The sequence below is a fragment of the Lonchura striata genome, chromosome 7 (assembly GCF_046129695.1).
Source record: "Lonchura striata isolate bLonStr1 chromosome 7, bLonStr1.mat, whole genome shotgun sequence".
NCBI lineage: Eukaryota > Metazoa > Chordata > Aves > Passeriformes > Estrildidae > Lonchura > Lonchura striata.
The window spans coordinates 37485385-37508660 of NC_134609.1; the positions used below are offsets into that span (position 1 = coordinate 37485385).

The 23276-nt window shown below is 47.0% G+C and overlaps 1 protein-coding gene across 1 annotated transcript in view; it reads left to right on the forward strand.

Moving 5' to 3' along the window:
- The window catches only part of RNLS (renalase, FAD dependent amine oxidase), a 52405-nt gene extending 29956 nt beyond the window's left edge, over positions 1 to 22449 (forward strand). The window contains exons 5-7 of the mRNA XM_021537084.3: positions 14241 to 14414; positions 19145 to 19320; positions 22173 to 22449. Of these exons, the coding sequence (XP_021392759.2) occupies positions 14241 to 14414; positions 19145 to 19320; positions 22173 to 22370 (548 nt within the window). The 3' untranslated portion in view covers positions 22371 to 22449. The remainder of the gene's footprint in view (positions 1 to 14240; positions 14415 to 19144; positions 19321 to 22172) is intronic.
- Positions 22450 to 23276: the final 827 nt, after the last annotated feature.

Below are 23276 nucleotides of genomic sequence, written 5' to 3' on the forward strand. Positions count from 1 at the left end.
GTGGACACCATTCCCTGTGTGCTGTCCCTCCATCCCTTGTCCCCAGTCCCTCTCCAGCTCTCCTGCAGCTCCTTCAGGCACTGGAGTGCTCCCAGTGCTCCCAGTGCTCCCAGTGAGTGCTCCCAGTGCTCCCAGTTTGGGAAGTTGTGTTTGTGTGTTGGCTCCCATCCAGGCTGCTGCAGGAGGAGGAGTGAGACAGGTTGCTCCCCCCAAGCCTGCAGAGTAAAGAACTCCTTCCTAATATCTAATCTATACCTAATACCTACTTTTAACCTTCCCTTCTTCACTTAAGGGCATTCCCCCTTGTCCTGTCACTCCATTCCCATGGGAAAAGTCCTTTTCCAGCTCTCTTGGACCCCTCTAGGCTGCTGATATGACAGGAGAGACTTTGCACGGCTCTCCCAAATTGTTTAAAGTGTGGCAGACTGTTCAGTCAGTGTCTGTCACTGACCTGCCCAGGCCATCCCTTCCTGCCTGGTCTCTCAGGTGGCAATAAAGCACACGTGGGCTCCCCTGTGGCACTCCAGCAGAGAAATTAATTCAGGGTTTGCAGAAACCATCCAAGATGGAACACTTGTCACTTAACCATCTGCTTTTGAAAACTTTTCTTTCCAGTTGTTGCCTCTTGAGGTGTTGTTTCGGGGCTGGCTGAGCCTTTTAGAGATGGGAATTCTCTGTCTAGAGAAGTGCTGAGCCTGCTTAATTATCCCATCTCCCAGACATCTTTTTCCCCCAGCTCCTTTTCAAGGTCAGAATTTGTCATTTCAGAAATTTGAGCTCTCCTCCTCCTTGCTACTCCAGCTTCCTGCCTGGAAGGTGCAGATCATGCAGGGCTGCCCACTCAGGCAGACTTTGTGCCATTAGCAAGTTTCCATTGCCATCAAATTGTTTGTGCACTTTTCAACTTCTTACCCCTCTCTGCAGGAACCCTCTAAAAATACCCACTGGCAGCTCCTCACCCATTCCAGAGGATCAGGGAACCACAGAATACTTTGGGTTGGAAGGGACCTTAAAAATCACCCCACTCCATGGGGCAGGGACACTTTCCACCAGACCTGGTTGCTCCAAGCCCTGTTCAAGCTGGCCTTGAAATTTTCTGCATTTGTTGTAATTTTTTGTGTATTTTAGCATCTCTCGGCTCCTGGTGGGCCTGAATAATTTTTTTTCAGGTCGGGTTGTGTATTTTCTCAGCCTTTGCTGAAAAGGTGGAATGAGGTTTGAGCTGGCTTGGGGCTGGTGGTGGTGCTGAGCTCTCAGTTACAGAATACAATCACTTTTAAAGTTATTATAGGGCCTTTAAGTTATTCTGCTTTTAGTAGAGAGACCAGTTATGGTTCTGCTGTTCAGAAGAGTAAATAAAACACACAGAGCATATCTGGGAGGAGAACAGCAGCTCTCTGGATGATTCTTTTCAGCAGTTGCAGTGGAAATCTTTAAAGGCACTTTCAGACATTTAGCACCGGCCAAGGCAACTTGAATTCTTAAACGGCGTAATCGAAAATAAAATCCCCTGCCAGGTCAGTAAAAGGAGTCATCCCATTGTTCCTGCAAAGTTTAGGGAGACAGAACATCTGGCATGGGAATGCACAGAAGTGTCTGTTCATCTCAGCTGTGAGCCTTCCTTCTGGGCTGCCTCTGCAACCCTCAGTTCTGCATTTTCCTCTTTTATTTCGGGTTTCTCTTGATTCATCTTTCTTTGCTTTTTTGAAAACTGATCCCTAAAAGTTTGAAACTTTTCCATGAACGTTTTTTGTTTGTAAATCTGTTACCTCTCCTGTATTTTCTGTTGTCTTTTCCTCCTGTCTTGTTGCCTTGCATTTAATGTTATTTTTCCTCTGTACATACTGCCTTCATTTTCTCATCTTTTTGCTTCCTTCCCTGCTCCTTTATCCAGTCCCAGTTTCTTCCCTTTTCTCTCCTGCCTATCCCTTTGTATCCACTTCAGATTCTTCCGTTTGCAGTGCTGGAACACATCAGAAATTATGTTTTCCCCTCTCCCTTGCCCTTTTAGTTACTGAAATATGCACATAAGAATTCAAATGGGCTTCTAAAAATAGCAAAAGGATAAAATTGTTTGTTTCAGCTTTTCAGTCTTTGCTTTATTAGAACTTCTGGCAGGAAAGGCCCAGAAAGTCTAAAACTAATTCAGCTGCAGGGAACAAAAAACCAAACCAAAACAAAAGAAAACAAACAAACAAACAAACAAAAACCCAAAAAAACCCCAAAAACCTAGAAAGAAGTATGGCCATAATTTATTTAATTAAAAAACAGCCAGAATAAAACAAAAGCCCCAAATCTCACATGTGCTCTGTCTATGGATAGTGCCAGTGTGGCATGTGTAATTCTGAATGGCATTTTATATCCTGGGTCTCTTGATTTCTGTGAGGAGGTTCACTGTGTTTTTCACAGTCCTGGTAGTTCAAGTTAAACCCAGCAGAACTTGGTGTGGGTTTAAAAAAGGAAAGGTTTGTCAGGGCCGTTTTTAGAGGAGATGAGAGTCACGTAAATGGTAAAAGATCTGATGGATGAGAATTTCTTCCTGCAGGAAATGTCTGTCCAGGCTGGCAGTTGTGAAGTCCTGGCATTTTCCATTGTCCAAAAGCTGCTTCTTCCCCAGCAAGAGGATTTGCTTTATAAGACTGCTTAGGTAACTCAAAGATGAAAGTAACTGGATTTGATTTTTTTATTATTATTATCATCCTCTACACAATATTATGAATGTTAAACTTTAAATTCCATCCAAATTTGGATCTGTAGATGTTTGTGACGTGATTATGAAGATCCTCTGCCCCGTGATGCTCCAGTGTTATGTAGCTTTATCTCAGGATGAGGATTCCTGAAATTGTGTGTCCCAGATTCTCCTGAACTAATTATTACAGTGCAGAAACCTTCCAAAAATAAACTTTCTCATTAGCTACTAGGTTTTATAACAACTTTTCTCTTTAGGAAAGTTGTATTTCCCTCTTGAAAGAATAAACTTTATGGCTTTATTTCCTTCCCCATAGCTCCCTGAAGTACTGGTAAGGCAGACAGGCACAAAATAAAAAGTGTTTGGGGTGAATTAAAGGCTGAGACAGGGATGCTATTGGATGTGATTAGGCAAAAGGTGATAATCAGAAAGCTTCTAGTGCCAGGCAGTGGAGTTTTGTATTTGCACAGGCACAGTTGTGGTGGATTGTATTAAGCAAATATTTGTTTTCTCTGGTGATGAGGAGGGAAATGAGTATCTTTGCCTTGTGTCACCTCTCTGCCTACTTTCTTCCCTTTAAACCTGCTGCACCTCCCTCCTGTTTGTCTTACAGGTGATGACAAAACAAGCTCAGTGCTCTTGGCTTCTCATCTTAGCAGGATGAGAACTTACCCCTGAAATAATTTGTATGCCTTTGGAAGCTTGAAAGCCTCATTTGGAGTCTAAGTTACATTGAAATGGATTCAGCGTTTCAGCTTGTGATGAGATTTCTCCCAACAGTAGAAAGTCACAGACTTCCTCCAAATATAATTTAGTTAGTTTTTTTTTTTTTTGGTAAATATTTGTGTGTGATTTGTCATGAATTTTCTAGCACCACTGTGCCAGTGCCTTTCCTCCCTGTCCCACTGATAACCTTGTCATCCTTTTTGCCTTTTACACATTCCACAGCAGGTGGAATGAACAGTGGGATTTGATATTTTTGTGAGTTTTCAGCTCACCCATCCAAGGGAGAGCACAGAACTTTATCAGATGGGGAAAAAACATCTTCATGCTGCACCCCTGCTCTCCTGGGGGGCTTCAGGATTGTCACAGAACCATAGAACATTAGGGACTTGCAAGGGATCTTAAAACTCATCCCATTCCACCCCTGCCATGGACAGGATCACCTTCCATTGTCCCAGGCTGCTCCCAGCCCTGTCCAGCCTGGCCTTGGGCACTGCCAGGGATCCAGGGGCAGCCCCAGCTGCTCTGGGCACCCTGTGCCAGGGTCTGCCCACCCTGCCAGGGAACAATTCCTGCCCAAAATCCCATCTGACCCTGCCCTCTGGAACTGGGATGCCATTCCCTGTGTCCTGGCACTCCATCCCTCCTCGTACAGTCTCTCTCTTTGTTTTTTGTCATCTCCTTCAGGCCCTGCAAGGCCACAATTTGGTCACCCCAAATCTCCTCTCCAGGCTGAACAATCCCAGTTCTCTCAGCCTTTTATACTAAGACTGCCTTCAAACCCCTTTTCCCTTTGGGATTTTTTCTGTGCTGCATTTTCTTTTTCCTTTCTTTGCTTTCATACTGGTCTGCGCTTTCCTGTGGTGGAAGCAGGATAGATTGGGTAGCTGATAAGGTATTTCCTGTGAGGAATCATCTCCATAAGGGGATCATTCTTTGCAGATTTAATAAAAGAAAACCGTACTAAATTCTATTTTTGTTTGTACCATCATGGTTTGCATCTCTTGGAGAACTCAGGTATCCAACTGACTTCGAGGTATTGCAAAAGCAGCATGCACTGAGGTTCTGGTCAGGAGAGGATGGAAATGAGCAGAGCTGGTAGAAGACCCATGTGAGGATGGTAAAATACAAAGGCAACTTCAGGCCAAACCCCTGGCACGAAGAGAAGCAGCCTGGAAGCATTTAAGCTAAATTGTGTGACGGATAGAAACTCACCGTCATTAATAATCTCAAAAAAGGGAGGCTGTTTATGATGAGTTGAGAAAACAAAGCTTAACCCTGAGAATTAGCAGCAGAATAGACATCCAGAAATTCCCTACAGATGTGTAGGGTCATTTAGTTCCCCAGCAAGCATTTTTCTTAACTAAGTAAGGCAGCAGACAGATCCTTCAGCATTTGACACAGTCTTTCCTCAGCAGCACAAACCACAGCGGGGCTGTCAGGGAGGAGGGGATGGCAGCAAAGCACTTCTTGGCTGTGCCTTCCACTTCAGCTCTGCTGTTTAAGGAGGAGTGGGGCTGGTAATTGCCACGCCAGCAGGAGGGAGAGCAGCACAATTCAGTTTGGGGACAAAAAGCTGTGCCCCAGCAAGGTGGCCGTGGTCGGGGTGGCAGGAAGGGAGGTGGCTCCTGGGCAGGTGCTGCTCTTTGTGCATCCCCTGGTGTGCCTCAGCTCTGCATCCCAGAGGTGCCAGAGGTGCCCAGCAGTGGGTGGCCAGAGCCAGGGGTGACTCAGGGGCCTGGAAGCCACAGCTGCATTGTGTTAGAGTGTAAAGCTCTCTTCCATCCCAGGCACTGGAAAGCCCAGGAAGGCTGTTTGGAGTGACTCAGAAAATTTCAAAAAGCAGAGGTCCAAGTAGAGGCAATGCTGAAACTTACTCGTCTGACCTGAATGGAGGGGAAAACATCCCCTAGAAGTCACCCCAAGGGGGTTCTTTTCAAAGTTGAATGCAATTTCTTTGACCTTCTGCGTGCACAGCTCTACCCTGCATTCCTTCCTTCTGCATCCTCCTGGTAATGAACCAGATGCACTTTAAAAAGAGAAGAAAATATGTTAATATCTCATCTTAAGTGGAAATTTCCAGAGGCCAGCTGAATCCTTCCTCAATAATTAATGCCTGAAAGCATTTTCCTCCGGTTCTTATTTAAATGGAAATAGCTTTGGTGTCTGATATTGTGAAGCTGCATTGCACTGCCTGGTATTGCTTTGCAGGGCTTGAGGTGAGCTGGGAAACAGGGCAGTGTGTCCAGGAGTCTGGCTTTGCTGGACCTTGTGGGACAATCCCAGTTGCTGTGTCCCAACCCTACAGGCCATTGGGGTCTTCCTGCAGCCCAGAAACCACAAACATCAGGCAGATCTAATTTGATTTATTTATGTGTTTCTTCTGCCCCAGTCACAGCACGGAGCAATAATCCCAGCTCTTGCTTCATTGCCTTGAAAAGCTTTTAATGCTATTTCAGCAACTAGTGGAATATTTAAAGAAAATAAATCCTCCTGGCTTTATTATTCAGCTCAATGCTGTGTACAGTAGGTGAAGAAGTTATTTGCTAAATGTTTTATGATGGTGATTATGTAAGTAATGAGCTTTTACGTTTTGGCACCAGAGAGTACCAGAACTGTGTGTAGTACTTTGTAACTTGATGTAGGAAGGAAGCTTAATTTGCAAATTAATCCAGTTTCATCTTCCTGCTGTGCCCTGTCATTACAGAGGACTTAGAGGAGCTTCCTTCCTACATCAAGTTACAGAGTAACTTCTGCAAATTAATTTGCAGATTAATCCGGGGGAAATGTGACAATGAGCTTTATTTTTTATTGCCAAACTTTTCCGAGTCTCTTACCTCAAAGGTATGTTCTTACATCTATGTAGAGATCCCCAAATAAATCAGATTTTCTCAAAGATGTCTTTGGTTTCTGTCAACATCAGTGCCAGCAACTGGAACTAGCGGCCTCTGTGAGAGTAACACACTAAAAATGTGGTTTTGTATGGAAATTGAATTTGCAGTCCTGCTAATCTGCCATATGTATCATCTACATTTCCCTCTAGATGCTTACAAAGCAGGAATTGGAGCGTACATGTGCATTTTATTTTTTATTTAGGCTTTATTGACTAATTTCTCAGGGTTCTTTCTAAGTGAATCTAATTTTCAGGCATGGCCAAAATCTCCTGGAAAATTCTGGGGATCTTAATTCCTTGCTGGAAGGAGTTACTCTGTACTAGAGGCTGCACAGCCAAACAAAACTGGAAGAAATTTCCCAGCTGAAATGTGGGCATTTTGAACCATGACAGGACTGGCTTCCTTTCCCCAGGCAGGTTGTGCTGTAACCACAGGAAGGGTTTGGATGGTGAAAAACACTCAGTTATTGTCTTCTCCTTTAGTTTTACTTGCTTATAAATGTCACATCCTGTTCTTCCCAGGGTGGAAGCTTAGCAGAGGTTCGCATTTTCAACTGTCATTAATTTTGGATCAAAACCATGGATGCAGTAATCCACGGGGAGCTGCATTTCCATGCTGTGGTGTGTGGGCATTGCACGACCAGATTTTGGGTTGAGAGTCAGCCTCTGCCCTCACAGCTCAGTCCTCCAAATAACCCGGCTGAAAAGTTATTTTCTTCATGAATACAAATGCAAGGAAATGTGAATCTGACGTCAGCATGTGCATTAAACCCACCTGAGAGTGAGCATGCTGGCTGAAGAGAGCAGTGTGGAGCTCCTTGGCAGGGTAAAAATAAACTATGGAGTTGGGGGTGGAGGATAGTGGTTTTCCAAATTTAAAACCTGAATAGTCTATTAAAAGCAACAAAAAATATTATTGCTTTGGAGAACAGAGCTGTTTTTTCTTTTATAAGAGTGTGAGTTGAGCATTGAAGTGTTTGGTAAAGATGCCATGGAGCTTTTCTTTTCCTCTGTCCTGCCCTTCCTCCAGGAGACAGGAGTGGGTGCCCCTCAGCCCCCGTGCCAGCTCTGCCCCCTGTTAGGAAAGGTGCAGCTCCATTTCTCTGTTGGTTCAAAAGTCCACTTGAACTAGTGAGGTTGTGCAGGAGATGAATGAAAATGTTTCTTGTGAAAACGCAAGGTTTTAGTTTAATACTGAGTGGAATACTGAGGACAAGGAGCAAAGGCCATGAACTGAAACACAAGTTCCACCTCAACACCAGGCAGAACTTCTCTCCATGAGGGTGGCAGAGCCCTGGAGCAGCTGCCTGGGCAGGGTGTGGAGTCTCCCTCTCTGGATTCATCCCAAGCCCACCTGGAAGCTGCTCCAGGTGACCCTGTCTTGGCTGGGGGTTGGTCTGGATCATCTCCAGAGGTCCCTTCAGCCCCAGCTCTCCTGTGATTCTGTGAATTCCTAATATTCTCCTCAAGAGCAGCTGATGGACAGTTACCCAAGCTTAGTTCTCAAAATCAGAAACTTCATAAAAAACTTACTTGTGCTGCCTTTTATTCCCCCAGCATCTCTTTTCATCATCTACATTTCTAAATGTGCCTTTCCTTCACGTGCCACGGACTTCAGATAAGGAAGCTTTGTGCCAAGGGAGCCAGGACTGCTGTGATTTGAAATAATTATTTAGCTCTGCACACACACAGAGGTGAGGGACGTGCTGGATCCCAGCAGGACTATTCCAGCAGTGGGAAGAATATCACAGCAATAACTGTGTTAATGACCACTTCAGTGCAGACACAGCCATGGCTGGCTTTAACTTCTATGCTGCCTTAAAAAAAAAAAAAAACAACCAAAAAAACAAAACAACAAAGTTCTGAGCTGTTTGATAAGGAATCTGGACTTAAAACCGAAGCCTTTCTCATAACCTCTGCTCCCTCCTACGCACAGCAGCAGCAGGAACGGGCCAGCGCGGTGGCACAGGGCCAGGGGCATGGCCACTGCTGAGAGTGGCCTCAAGGCCTGTCCCTTGTCCCCACGCAGCTGCAGAGCAGCTCCTGCCCCTGGAGAGCAGTGGGAGAACTCTCTGCTGGGGAAGGAGAGGCGGCCATCCAAGGAGATTTTGGTGTGTGAAGGTCGTAATAATGTGCCAAGCCAAGCTAAGTCACCTCCCGAGCAGAGCTGTGACAATAAGCTGTCCCTGCAGATGCTGTCTGGATTTTTTTTAATGCCCATTCTGCTGGGTGAATCTCTGGAGATCCCTCAATTTGATACCTGAGATGAAAATATCTTTGTAGCCGTTTAACCACAGTTTCCTTTTTAGCTTTTAGTGGTGGTCCCCGGCCACCTACAGATGTCCTGTCACCAGCAGAGTCTGAGTGATGAGTGGGGATTTGCTGTGAGTAAAATCTTAGCAAAGCAGTCTAAGGAAATCACAAAACCTTCTGGGGCATAGGGTCAGTGGTCGGGTTATTGAGAGCACAGCTGCGAGAGAGGCAGGGTGGTCACTGAAATAAAGTGTGAGAAAAAATGAAGGAGGTGGGGGGTTTCAGGTTCTGGAAGCTGCAGAGTGGCTGGGCAGTGACAAAGTCACAAAGTTCAAGCCAGGCTCTAATGCTATTCCCATCAAGATGGAATTATTAGAATAAGTTAAGAGTGAAAGAAGATGAAAAAGAGCCATCTTCTCCTGAAGTAAAAAGTCCAACATCCTCATATTTGGCAGTTTTTAGTCCTTCAAAGCACTGCCAAAGGGCTTTTTTTCCTTAGTGCTTTGGTGGCTGGTCATGTCTATTAGCTCTAGGTTTACAGTCACCTTGGCAATACCTTAATACGTGATTTTGAACATATTAGGCAGTAGCTGCTGTGCACTAAAGCAGAAGATCGTTCTGGCTGTTTGTTACCCTTTTTTTGGGGCTGCTGATTGTCAGGATGCAAAATCCCCTCTGCCACTCACCAAGGCTGGTTGGTGAAACAAAGAGAGGTTTTTCCCTCTCGTCCCTGGAAGCCTTTCAAACCAGGATCTTGGTTTCTTTGCCCAGGTTTGCCCACACACCCTTGGGGTCATGCAAGAGCTGCCTCAGGCGTCCCAGCCGAGCTCTGATGTCATGTGGTGACTTCATGGGGAGATGAGTCTCCACAAGCTTTCAGCAGCACTGAAATAGCAATAGTGAAACTTTCCAAATCAAGCATTGTTTTAAATACATCTCACATCGTAGCATGTTTCTCCCTGCAGTCCTGACGTGGCTTCTCCCTGCCCCAGCAGCCCGAGTCCTGCACTGACCCGTGGTGGCTCTTGCCCATCTCTGCTTGCCCAAAGGTGCAGCTGGAGCCCAGCCCTTGCTGGAGCCTCTGGCATGTGCTACGAGCTGCTGGTGAGGGATGCAGCTGTGCACTCCTGCAAACTGCCAGAGGGCAAGGCTGGATGGGATTTTGGGAATTAGGAATTGTTCCCTGGGAGGGTGGGCAGGCCCTGGCACAGGTGCCCAGGAAGTTCTGGCTGCCCTGGATCCCTGGCAGTGCCCAAGGCCAGGCTGGACGGGGCTTGGAGCAGCCTGGGATGGTGGAAGGTGTCCCTGCCCATGGAAGAAAGGATTTTTAAGGTCCCTTCCAACCCAACCCAGTCTGTGATTCCGTGATGTTGCAACCTCCTCCTGCACTTTCTGGCAGAAGAGTGAAAAGTCCAGGACGAAACCTTGATCCCCCAGTGGGTTCCTGGCTGCCAGAGCAGCTGGGTTTATTTTTGCCTGCCTGGCTCTGTGGTGGGAGGCTGGATGCCTGGATGGCATGGTGCCCGTGCTGCCAGCTGCCAGCTCCAGCCTTGGCTCTCCTCTGCCCTGCTGGCCCTAATGGGAGCTCTGGGTCCTCTCCTTCCCACAACACCAGGGAGGCAGCGAGGTGACATTAAAGCCCTGGAACGGCAGATAAAAGGCCCTGGCTGTATTTATTGAGTGTTACAGATAAGTAATCCACTCTGCTGTCAGTGTCTGCAGAAACAGCAAATAAAGCATACATGCCCCTTGCTTTGATGTGATGAAATCTCCAGAGGACACTCACTTCAGTGGCGCTCGCAGTGCAGCTGTAGCTGAGTCTTGCAGTGGAAAATACAAGATTTTCATGTCTTCATGCATTGCTTTAAAAATATCACTATGGCTCTATGCTGGGCAATTCTGTGTTCTGAAAGCTAGGGTTGTTTTGTTGTTTTTTTTTTTTTTTCCAAAATGTTATTAAAATCATCTTAACCGTTTTTGTTGGAAAGGGAAAAATTAATAGTTATTTTGTGGTTTCATACCCGGCGTTAAAACAACAGTCTGGTTTTCATTTAAACCAATAAAAGTATGGAAATTCAAAATGAAGGTTCTCTCCATGTCCTTAGATCAACTTGTTGGCCTTGCTGAAATGCATAATGGATGGAGCAGGGGAAAAACCTCAATCCTACAACTCTTAGCTTTGTTTTTGCATATAGCTCAGCTTTTTTGCTGCTGGATTTCAAATTTGACGTCACTTTCTTGCCCGTCTTCTGAAGCTATAAAAACTTCCTCGATTTGGTAAATGTGCAGCTGCTTAGAATCCAGTGAACCACAGCCTTTTTTTTTTTTTTTTTTTTAAAGAACCTAAGCAGTAGTGAAGGAAATTAGTTAGCAAACACACGTCAGTAATTGAATCAACGCACGTGCAGATTTTGGGGTGGAAAGCTGACTGTTGGGGATGATGGGTTTTAGTCAGCTGTGGTTTATGGCGTGGTCAGAAAGAGACCAGAGGCACAGCTGGAACACAGAAAACCCCAACCAGCCCCAGGGGAGCAGCCCTGGGATGGGGTGCTGGGGATCCCCATCCCCAGGGATGCCCTGACATGGCCCCAGGGAGCTGGGACAGCTGCCCTGAGCCTGGCCAGGCCTCCAGGGCCCTCCTGCTTCCAGCCTGCAGGTTCCCTCCCAGCTTTAGCCTGGAACAGGGCAGGGCTGAGTCTGGAGGAACCTTTATTTCACAGAAAGGGTGCTCAAGCCTTGGCAGGGCTGCCCAGGGAGCTTTGGAGTGCCCATCCCTGGAGGTGTCCCAGGAAGGGCTGGAGGTGGCACTCAGTGCTCTGGGCACTGGGCACAGCTGGGACTCTGTGGGCTGGCAGGGATTTGCCAACCTCAGGGATCCTGTGTGAGCTCCTCAGGGTCTCTGGGGTTCACATGTCACCAGGTGAGCAGCCTGGCACTGTCCCCAGAACACCTGCAGGCGCTGTCCTCAGCCTGGCTGTTATCCCATCTCCTCAAGGCTTGGAAAAATCTTCTTTTCTTCCCGAGGCTGTTCCTTCCCTGGCCACTGGGATGAGCTGCCCAGGCTTTTACAGCCCTTTGATCTGGGAAGTCCCAGCCCTGGAGCTGCCTGCCTTCCCTCTTCCCCCCTCTCCTGGCCTGCTCAGCTGGCTCATTCCTCCCTCCCTGCATTCCCCATCATCCAAGCTCCACGTGTAGGGCTCTGTTTACAGCTGATAAAACCTCAGTCACCTCTGTGCTGTCCAGCATCCGTCCTGATGGCCCCTGACACCTCCTGAAGCTTTCTAGCTGGTGGAGGCAGCTCCAGAATGGCACGGGGAGTCTCAAACACGATGCTTCAGAGCCAGCTGGACACCCCAGCTTTGGCAGCACTGAGTGCTGTGGAGGCTGTACCTGCTCAGGAGCTCCCTGTAATAAACCTGGAGCAAATTCCCACCCTGAGGAGCAGGGAAGCTCAGCTCCATCGTGGGGAATTTTCTTCACGAGCTGGAGGAGGTCTTGTTTATTTTCCCTTCCCCAAGAGCAAAGGAGTAGCCAGAGTAACCTGGACAAAGGGTAGTGTTGTGGATGAGATGTTACAACTTTATATTTGCTTGTTTATAGGACTTTTATATTCTTTTGAAGCCCAGCAAGCATGGGCAATGCAGTGTGATTATTTGTGGTGGCTGTGAGGAGAGGGCTGGTGGTGATGGACATCTGGGAGCCCAGCTGGGCACAGCTCCTTCCTGACAGGGGACAGGGAGTGGGTTCTGTGGGAGATCTGTCCCCTGAGCTGTGTTTAATGTGTTTAGCAGCACCTCTGTCCCTGGCTGGGCTCCTGTGGTCTGCCAGGAGGAGCTGGGACAAGCCCCAGGGAAATAATTCCTGCTGCTTGGAAAAGAGCCCCGGGATGGCTCCCGATGCTGGCACCACTTTAAGCTCACGGGAGCTTAGGCCAGGGAACATTTCCAGCAGGGAGGGATGTTCAGGTCCTCTCCTACTGGCATCCTTTCCTCCAGGGCAGCCCTCCAGCCTGCCCCAGAGCCCTGCTTAATCCCTCCAAGCACACCCGAAATCCATCCCCCTGTCCTCAGGGCGGCAGGGAGGCTGTGGGAGAGGATGGAGGTGACAGCCTGCAGGAGACTCGTGGGGAAGTCCTGCCAGAGCCTGGGCCAGCCTTTGAGCAGCACAGAAAATTGGGGTGGAAGCCAGTGCCCTGCCTGGGGCGTGCCAGGCTGCTCTGGGCCTTTGGCATGGCCCCCAGGAGCAGGAGGAAGAGAGCAGAGTGACCTTGGAGCAGATCCTTCTTGGAAAGGTCTGGGTGCAGGGATGGGAGGCAGCTGGACCCCTCAGCTCCTTCTTGGAGGGAGAACTGGGCAGGGAAAGGGAGCTTCTTCAAAGCCCTTCGTGCTCAGTCCTGCTTCCTCCATCTGGCAGCTCCACCACCACCACCTCCTGCCAGATGCCTGTTTCTCCTCCTTTCCTCTCCCCATGTTTTGTGGCTTGGTCAGTTTTTCCTTCTGCTCTCCCCATTTCTCTGTTTCCCCTGTTTGTGGGGAAAATATTAAAAAAACTCGCCAAGTTTTTTCAGATTTTTTTTTTTTTGGGGGGGTGATTTCAGGGTTGGTTTCTGGTGGGATTTGAGGTGCAATCTGATGTGTCATCCTCTAGTATGCTGGGCATCAGGTCAGGCTGGTGGGGGAGAACCACCAGGGGCCTGTGAGCTGGGAGAGCTGGCAGGACACAATCCTGTGCCATGAGTTTGGTCAGCCTGACCCACTGTGGGGTGGGCTGTTCCTTTCTTCATACAACTTCAGCTGAACTGTTGTCCCTGCACATGCTGCTCCAGCTCACAGGAGCCTTGGACCCCCGTTCAGTCACAGGAAGAGAGACATGGAACTTAACTCCACAATTAGCCAAGCTGGATTTCTCTGTGGCATGAAATTAAATAGTATTTGAATGCTCACCGTGGTGCTAATGCTATTTCGTGCAGCTTTTAATGAAGATTACGAAATTGCAGCAAAAAGCAGATCTTGCTGCAATTAGAAGATAGAAGAGTTAATCATAGGGAGGAATTAGGATTCATACTTGCTCTGAAATTTTCTAAACTGCTTTAAAATTCCTTCAGCTGAAGGAACTGAACTTCACTAGGAACCTTTTGTATGCTGAAGTGTGGTTTTCTTCATTCATTTGAATTGCAGCACAGAAGTCACAGGGCTTCTTTCCCCAGAGGTTCAAGAGGCTCTGAGTTCATTTTGTTGATATGTGAAGTCATTTTGGTGATTGTCGAGCCATACGACCATCTACTTGATGTCCTTGAGGCAACCCAAGCATTTTATTGCTATTTATTCACCCTTTGAGACAAGGTTTGAAACAAAAAGTCACCAAAATCATCAAAGTTTCAAGTCAGAATCTACTGAGGGACAGCTGGGAGATGAACCCCCAGCAGATGGGGGAGGGTTGTGTGTGAAGTACACGTAAGCTCCACATAATGCACCATTAAAACTTCATGAAGAGGTGTCCCAGAAAAAAAAATACTACAAAGCACTAGGCTTAATATTAAATTGTTAGTTTTAGCAGTCTGGTCATTTTCAGGGAGGAATAATCAGCTTAACCACAGCATTCCCATATTTAATGTTCTGAGCAGAGAGGGATTGTCTGATTTTCTTTTCCCTTTTTTTTTTTTTTTTCCTCTCTTTTTCACAGTAATTAATGAAAGTCAAAAGCAGCAACTGGAATCTGTGAGCTACTCATCCCGCTACGCCCTGGGACTGTTTTATGAGGCTGGGACAGGGATTGCTGTCCCCTGGGCTGCTCAGTACATCACTGATAATCCCTGCATTCGCTTCATCTCCATCGATAACAAGAAGCGCAATATAGGTCAGTGCTCCTATTATTCCCCTTAAACACAGCCACAATGGAGGGTGTAGACCATGAGAAATGCTGTTTAATTGAGTGTTGCTATTCTGAACAGAGCGAGTGTTTAACTCCAAGCCGCAGCGGATGGCGTTTAATGTCACATTTGGCCTGTAATAAAGCACACAATGAGAGCGGGCCGGCCCTCAGAAAATCAGCCCCCAGCACATGGTTTATGTTACTGCGTTTATGAAACCAGTGTCAGGGGATTGGAGACATCAAAATGTTGCTATTCCAAGAAAGAGCTGGGGTTCCTTTGTTTAAACACTGATTCATGCACTCGCCAGTTCGTCTCCCATCACCCGTTACTCTACAACTCCTGCTCCTTCCACAAGGCTTGGAAGTAAGAATGGGTTGGATAATTGGAGCTGTTCAGCCCAGTTCAGAGTTAGCCAGGCTGCTTTGGTGAGGGAGAATCCCTGAAATGCTCAGCAGGGCTTGGAGAATATTCCCCCAAGACAAACCCTTCCCCTGCTCTTTCTGGAGGGTGGCGGTTGAGGAAGTGTGTGTTTTATTTATTAAATGTGTTTCACCTACCAGGAGTGTGGTGGCATAGAACAGCTCAAGAAAAAACACTTGCAGACCAATCCAGGCAGGTTTGGTTTGTGAGGGACCTTAAAGAATCCAGGATGGTTTGGTTTGTGAGGGACCTTAAAGACCCAAAGTTCTAACCCCTTCCATGGGCAGGGACATCTTCCACCTGTCCAGCCTGGCCTTGGGCACTGCCAGGGATCCAGGGGCAGCCCCAGCTGCTCTGGGCACCCTGTGCCAGGGCCTGCCCACCCTGCCAGGGAACAATTCCTAATTCCCAATATCCCACCCATCCCTGCCCTCTGGCGCTGGGATGCCATTCCTCCTTGTCCTGTCTCTCCATCCCTTGTCCCAAGTTCCTCTCCAGCTCTCCTGGAGCCCCTTTTAGGCACTGGAAGGGGCTCTGAGCTCTCTCCAGAGCTTTCCCTTCTCCAGGCAGAACACTCCCAGCTCACTCAGCCTTTCCTCGTAGGAGAGATTCTCCGTCCCTCTGTGCAATCAGAAATTTGTTGTTTGCCCTAAGAATTTGGCGTGTTGATCTGAAAAGAGTGAAAACAAACCAGAAGAATGGCTTGACTGGCAAAATAAGGATGTATCCACCCTGATGCGCTTTCTCCAGCAGGGACTTATGGTGAATATGTGGAAAAAGAGCCTAAAGAGAGCCAAATACAGAGTGATCTATTTTTTTCTCTGGCATTGTCTCCTTGTTACTGACAGCGTTCAGCTGGAGATTTTCTTGCATCTGAGATTCTGTTGCCATTGTTGTGTTCAACAAAAAATACCTGGTAGTTAATAGGACCTACTGATATTATCCTTACCAGTGTTGAGGAAGAATTCACCCATACTTTCCCCACCTCTCTGCACATGTGATCTCAAAGCCCCAGCACCAAGAACAGCAAATATGGAGCTATGATGGGAGTATCAAACAGCTTTGCTGTCTCCAGATGCACTTGAACCAAGTATAAAGCACATTATTTGGGGCATATTGTTAGTGGAATGTGCAGAAAGTACCAGAATATCAGGTTTGACACATACCTTTCTCGCTGAAATTTCCCTTGAATTGTGGGAGAGTTCTGTTTATATGAGCAAGTTTTTCCAAAAAGAACAAATTTTGTGTGTGTGTCTCTTCCTAGGAGACAGACTTTTGACAGCACAGGCAAGGGAGGTGGAGTGTGAAATTTATTTACATGTGAAGTCCTGCAACCAAAACACATGAATAAAAAGTTCCTTTATGCTTGTTTTAGCACATATACAAGTATTTTGCATCTGCATTTTTCTTCCTGTGCTTCCGACTGGCTCCAGAAGATTTCAGTGGGAGGCACAGGAGCACCTCGCTGTCCCTTTGAACTCCACTCCACTCATCGATCTTCCCATTCTTTCATTCCTCAACCTTGATTATTTGGCCTCATCTGAAGAAGAGGATGGTGACAACCACAAAGTAAACATTCAGAGAAAGCAGAATTGCTGGGTGAGGCAGCTGAGATCTTCCAGAGCAGTCATCATTCCCAAAAAGCCATCACTTTCTCCAGTTGTTTCTTCACCTGATGTATCCACAATAAACGGGAGGCTTACCTCACCCTCACTGCCACCTCAAATAGAAGCTTTTTCAAAAACAGTAGAGATCCAGAGAAAATAACGATGGCTGATACCTGTCCCCTGCGAGAGGTTTGGAACTGGATGATCTTCAACCCATTTTATGATTCTATGATCCTGTGAGCTTTTCTGCTGAGGGACTCCTAGAACATCTCCCTAAAGGAGTTAGTCCAGCCCTCCAAGGCCAACAGCGGAGGCTGTTGGAAGCCCAGGCTGTCCTTGTCACTTGTCTGAGATGTGGCAGTGCCTGCCTTGAGTCAGTGAAGCAGAGACATCCAACTCGTGGGCGTTCCACGTCGCACCAGTGAAACCCAAACCGGCCTGGCTGCTGTAATCGTGTGGCGAGGTGGCTTTGAGGAGGCAATTTCCCTGATGCCACCAATTCCTGGTGTAATCAGGAGCCTACAGGAGGGAAGGCTTTTTCCAGCAGCTGAGGATCCCAGCTGCTGTGGGCACAATCCCTGCCTGCAGAGGTGATGTTACGTAAGGAGGAGCCCACCAGAAGCGTGTGCTGAATTCCCCGTGTGGCACGCATGAATATTAAACACTTTGTGGGATTGGCTGCCTCAAACACCCCATCCATATTTATACCGGGTCGGGGGGGACAGTGGGAATTCTCCAGCATAAATTATTTCTGGAATACCGCAGTCCTTGCATCTCTCTGCATTCCTGGAGGACTAAAGATAGATGACACATCAAAGGGGAAGTGGTTCCTTTCTTTTGCTCCAGGACTGTGGGGTTATGTAATTTAAAGGGAAGATCTGCCTTACAGGTTTTTAGTGTTGTATAATTCCTGAGTGTCCTCTTCAATTTCGAAGTAGAGATTCCTTTCTTTTCTGAAGTAAGAATTTTTAGGAAGATGAAAGAGTTAAAGAACTATTTAAGTTTTTGCCTTATTACACAGCCAGTTGTGTTGTAATCCTCTGCCAGCCCTGCCTGCCTTTTAGAAAAATAATCAGAAACTGTTGGTAAGGCTAATGGAATGCTGGGTTTCTGAATATAAAAAAAGTAGTGCCATTCTTTCAATGACTCCTCCCAAACGTGCCTTGTCAGACAGTAGATTTTATTCCAGGGAGACTGTGGGACCTTAGGAACCACGGGAATTTCTGAGGATAACTGGGGAAGCTCGCTGGCCCTCCTCCTAAACAGCAGCGTGGAATTTTGAATGGGACCCTCCACCTCTCTTGCTTTCTAGGTGTAGTAAAGTTGATCACTGCTCTCTTTTAAACTTTTAGGTAGGGTTTATGAGGCCTGCACATTGACCTCTCTTTTGGCACCATGTGATGCCTCCCAGGGTGCAGGGATGCAGTTCCAGCCTGTCCGGAGGTGTCCAGCTTCTCTGCTGCCCTCCACGCTGACCCAGCAGCCATCCCCTTCTTCCAGGGTTTGTTTGGTGTGGCAAAAGCCCTTCCCCTTCCCCTCCTGCTACCCAGGACCAGAATGGGGTTTAGATGGCAAAACACATCTCCCCGGGAAGCTTACAAATCCCTGAGGGTCAGGAAACAACCACATCTCGGTTTTTATCGGGATCTGTCATGGCTCCAGGTTTTGGGCAGCAACATGAGAAAAATACTCGATACTGTTCCCCTAAAATGAGGAGAACACTCCTGTGGGAGATGTGTGCCTATCACATCCATGGACAGTTGTCTGCTGGAGACCAGGTTGAAACCCTTGGATGACCTCTAAGCGCTCCAATAATTGTTTTGGAAAGCTAGAGTGTGTCATCTTCCCAGATCCCTGGCTTGAGGAGCTGGAGATTTCTTCAGTGGCAGATAAGGAGTTTATCAAGCTTGGTGTCTAACAGCCAGAATGGTCAGCAAGTGTTCAACCACCTCTTTCTTTGTGGATTCCTCTGTCAGAAAACACTCACTTGCTGAAACTAAAATCTTCTTCTAAGAATTTGCTAGTCCAAAGAAAGGTCTAACCAGGAAAGGCTTCCCAAGGAGGGAGCTGCTGGGTAGGGGAGTGAGAGGGAATCACTGAATTGAACAAACAGCTCAGCTGAAATGCAGCATAACCCACGTTGTGTCCTTGCTCCATCCTGCTCATGGAGGCACACAAAAATCCCCTAATCCAGCCACATTCTCTGGCTGCTGGTTTTTAGGCCAACATGCCAGTGGGGACAGGAGTCAGCTGCTGCTGAGAACCTGCAACCAGCCCCAAATGTAACAAAGCCTGGTCCTTTCCAGGTCTGCTGGGATCAACATCAACACTTGAGCTATGACTTCATAGATCAGAACAAATTTTTCTGATAGGACAAAGGGTGATGGTTTAAAACTGAGGGAGGGTCAATTTAGATGAGATAAAACCCTCAATTTTTTTACAGTGAGGCCTTGGCACAGGCTGCCCAGAGAAGCTGATCCCTGGAAGTGTCCAAGGCCAGGTTGTTGCAGAGATTATCCTCGTTATTCCCTGTGCTTTTTGCCCATCTGGAAGAACAGAGTGGTGCCCCAGATATTTTTGTTCTTACTGACTCCTAGGCCAGAGGCACAATTGTCAGCATGTGAGGAAGGCAGGTGTGAATGAGCAATCCTTCAAAAGCACCTCTCCTCTTCCTTTCTTTCTTCCAGAGTCTCCTGAAGTCGGGCCCTCAGTCGTGGTGCACACGACTGTGACCTTTGGCAGCGAGCACCTGGACTCAGAGCCTGCAGAGGTGCAGCAGATCATCCTCAGCCACCTGCAGAGGATTGTGCCCTCCCTGCCCAAACCAAGCAGCATCAAGTGCCAGAGGTGGAGATACTCCCAGGTACTCCCTGGTGGGACCAGTCAGCTGGGAGATCCTGCTGGGCTGCATTTTCCATCCTCAGGGAGCAAGAGGAAAGGGGATGGTTGCTCAATATCCGTAACACACTCCTCCAGGTAGCCATGAGCAGCAACCAGGGCTGGCCAGCAAAAGCCAGGTCATTTTTAGCTATTTTTTAACATGGCCTGGCTCATCAGTGAGTTATGCAGCTCTTCTGGGAAGCAGGGCTAGGAGTAGTGTACAGGAAGGAAGTAAATCCCACGTAATTCGGTGGGATTTTCACTGGTATTTAAAAAATCATGACTCAGTGCGTCCCTCGGCATCCAAAAGTATTATTAGCGAAATTCCCACCCTGCCACAGAAGAGCAGAAGTACAGATGTACTAATTGTTGTTATTTGATTTGGCCCTGCTCAATTTAACAGAATGTTATGCGAAAAGTATTTTAAAGTAAACTACCTAAGGGTAATAATAGCAAAATGTGTATATTTTGCAGTCTTCTTTTAAAAATCCAAGGAAATGGTTGGTGATTTCCTAAAGTATTGGAGAGTATCTCCTTGTTTACCCAAAGCCTCTCAAGTTAATTTACATTGGTGAATTTGAACGTGGAGGTTGATGCAAAATATTTACTTTTAAAGCATTCCCCTAAAAATGTTTCCTTTTTGAAGTTGCTGTGGATGGCTGTTGTGGAGTCTTCTCATACCCCTTGATCTGCATCCAATTTGGGAACCTGGTCTCGTTAGCACAAAGTTTATTTTTCTGCAAGCAAAGTATTGGTGGATTGCAAAAGCAACCTTAGCAAGGGTCTTAATACTTATAAAAAACCCATCCAAATCGTGGTATGTTCTCTAAGTTCCCCTTTATCAGTTCAGGGTTTTTTTTGGGGGGAAACAGGTGTCACTGTTAAGGTTCCCTGGTTGTGACATCTGGTCTTTTCTCCTGCCTTACCTGCTGCGAGCTGCTGGTGCTCACGAGAGCAGGGGGGAGAAGAGTTGGATTCAGCTCTGGAAGGGATTCCCAAACCCCATCCAGCTCCTGCTTCTGTTGCTGCTGCCAGCCAGGGCTCTGAGTCCAGCAGCTGCTGGTGCCACAGGAGGAATTATCACCAGCCTGTAATTTGGGGGATGAATGTCAATATGTCTTAGGTTGCAAGTAAGACCGTGTAGGTCAGACCCGTTATCTCCATAAAGAGATCTCTAATGCCACCCTATAAAATAATCACTGCCTAAATGAAATATCTGGGGCAGAGCTTCCCCCTTTCTCCTAAAGCTCTCTTTACTTTCAATTATAATAAGCTGTAGCCACAGAGGCCAGGGGAACTGATAAGATGGGTGCCTGTTTCCCCTGACTCTTTTAGTTGGGATTTATCCTACTTGTTAATTAAATCCGGCTGTAACATCCTTCACATGGCCAAACACAATCCTGGGATTAAAATGCAGACATTACAATTATCCATGGCAGATGAGGGATTAGGACTTCCAAAATTCTACTGACACTACTTAGCAGCACAGCTGCAGTTCTGGATCCCCTTGCTCTAATTATGCTGAAGGCACCATTAGCATTCAGAGCCAGCAGCTTCCCAACCCACCCTGTGTCTTTGGCAGAGCCACTTTATATGGAATTGCTGGGGCTGGAAAGCACCTCCAAGGTCATCAACCTTTGATCAGATACCAGGAGGGGTAGGAGCTGTTTGGTACAGCCAGCATCAAATAAACACTGCGTAGCCAAGAAGAAAGGACACTCAAAAAAGACTTTTTTTGCCAAGTCTTTTGGCATTGTTTGTACTCAGCTGTATCTGTGAGAAAAATTCAGTAATAAATTAAGTACTGACTTAAAACTGGTCTGAGGGAGAACCTCTGGATTTGCCATACCTGAATAGACTCCTCTGTTAAGCTGAATAAAGGGTAAGGGGTTACAACTGGTTATTTCAGCAAGGTTCCTCCTTTGGAGAGATGCTAACACCCAGTAGCAGAGAATGCAGCCAGCAACATAAATGTGGATTTTGCAGCTCATCCACACATGGCATGACAGAGAATGGCTTGGCAGTGGCCAGCTGAGGGTACATTTGAATCAGTGGAAAAATCCCTTGGATTTAGCAAGGTTCCTTGGAAGGAATGACAGTCCCACAGGGGTTACAGCAATGGTTTACTGGGTGGAAATCCACGGAATGATCAAAAGAAAATGGTAGAAGTATCATGCTTTAGCAGGTTGGTCAGCAGCAGGAATTTCTCCATGGAAAGGCTGCTCAGGCCTTGGCAGGGCTGCCCAGGGAGCTTTGGAGTGCCCATCCCTGGAGGTGTCCCAGGAAGGGCTGGAGGTGGCACTCAGTGCTCTGGGCTGGGGACAAGGTGGGCACTGGGCACAGCTGGGACTCCGTGGGCTGGCAGGGATTTTCCAGCCTCAGATCCTGGGATTTTATGATCCAGAGACAGGAGGTTCCCTTTCCTGTGTTGAAGCCATTTGCAAGCCCCTCTTCGTCAGACGAGTAATTTCTGCTGAGATGGGCTGACAATAAAAGAGAACAGGCTGTAAAGTTTCTAAATTTCCACACACAATCAAGTTTTACTCTAATTATTCATCTCCCAGAAGTATTTTGCTGTGGTACTTTGATGGTTAATGTTTGGATCTACCTTTTGGAGTGGGAGGCCAGGCTGGAAAGGGCTTGGAGCAGCCTGGGACAGTGGAAGGTCCCTGCCCATGGCAGAGGGTGGGAAGAGATGATTTTGAAGGTCCCTTCCAACCCAAACCACCCTGTGGTTCTGTGATGTGCTTCTCAGGAACTCAGATCTCTCTGGTGTGAAATTCAGGTAAATAAAATACTTTCTCTTTCCACTCCCTTTATGTTTCTCATTTTCAGGTCACAAGAGCTGTGGCCAATTGTCCAGGACAGATGATTCTTCACACTCAGCCTCTCCTGATCTGTGGGGGTGATGGATTCACTCGTTCCAACTTCGATGGCTGCATAGAGTCTGCCGTGAGCCTTGCAGAGGCTGTGAAACCTCATTTACAGCAATTCCAAAGTCAGGCTGCTAAACTTCCTCTAGATTTGTTATGATTTTTGCTGTGATGGATCGAATTTGAGTTTAACATCAACGTCCTCTTGCAAAAAACAAATAAAGGAAGATGTATCCGTGCGGTGGAATAATTATTGTGATGGAGTTAATTTGAATTTTCCAGGATCTGTGCTGAGAGTTACTTTGATTGGGGTAAGACTTTCCCTGGCTCTAGGCAGAAGCACAGAGCTCCAGCACTCTTGCCAGGTCTCCTGATACTTTTACAGCCCATGAAAATGATGTCAAGGAGAAGAACCTGACTTGAAGCAGCACAAAAATCAATGAAGCTGCAGAGTTTATTCCTTGGAAACTTCTTATTTACTCCTTGTCTGAGGGACAGGTCACAGGGAATGGCTTCCCAGTGCCAGAGGGCAGGGCTGGATGGAATATTGGGAATTAGGAATTGTTCCCTGGCAGGGTGGGCAGGCCCTGGCACAGGGTGCCCAGAGCAGCTGGGGCTGCCCCTGGATCCCTGGCAGTGCCCAAGGCCAGGCTGGACAGGGCTTGGAGCAGCCTGGGACAGTGGAAGGTGTCCCTGCCATGGCAGGGGTGGCATGGATAGGTTCAGAAATTACTCAGAAATTAACCAATAAATAATTTATTTATTCTAAATTGGATTTTAACTTTCCCTTCCTCTTAAATCATGTGTCAAAAGTCTAGTACCTCTCTATCACAGCACTGAAATAACAAAACATAGAAATTTAAAACTTTAGCCTCTGTTTTTCTTTTTTTCCCCCTGATTTCACCCAAACCTGACATCCTGCTGCCTTTGGCCATTTCTAGTGGAGTATTTTAAGTGACACAAAGAATTTAAGACCTGTTAATTTTAAGAGTAGACAGAAAACTGGACGTGAGGCATCTTTGGCTCAATGGTTGTTCTCTGAAGGGCTGTGATGCTCTTTCAGGGG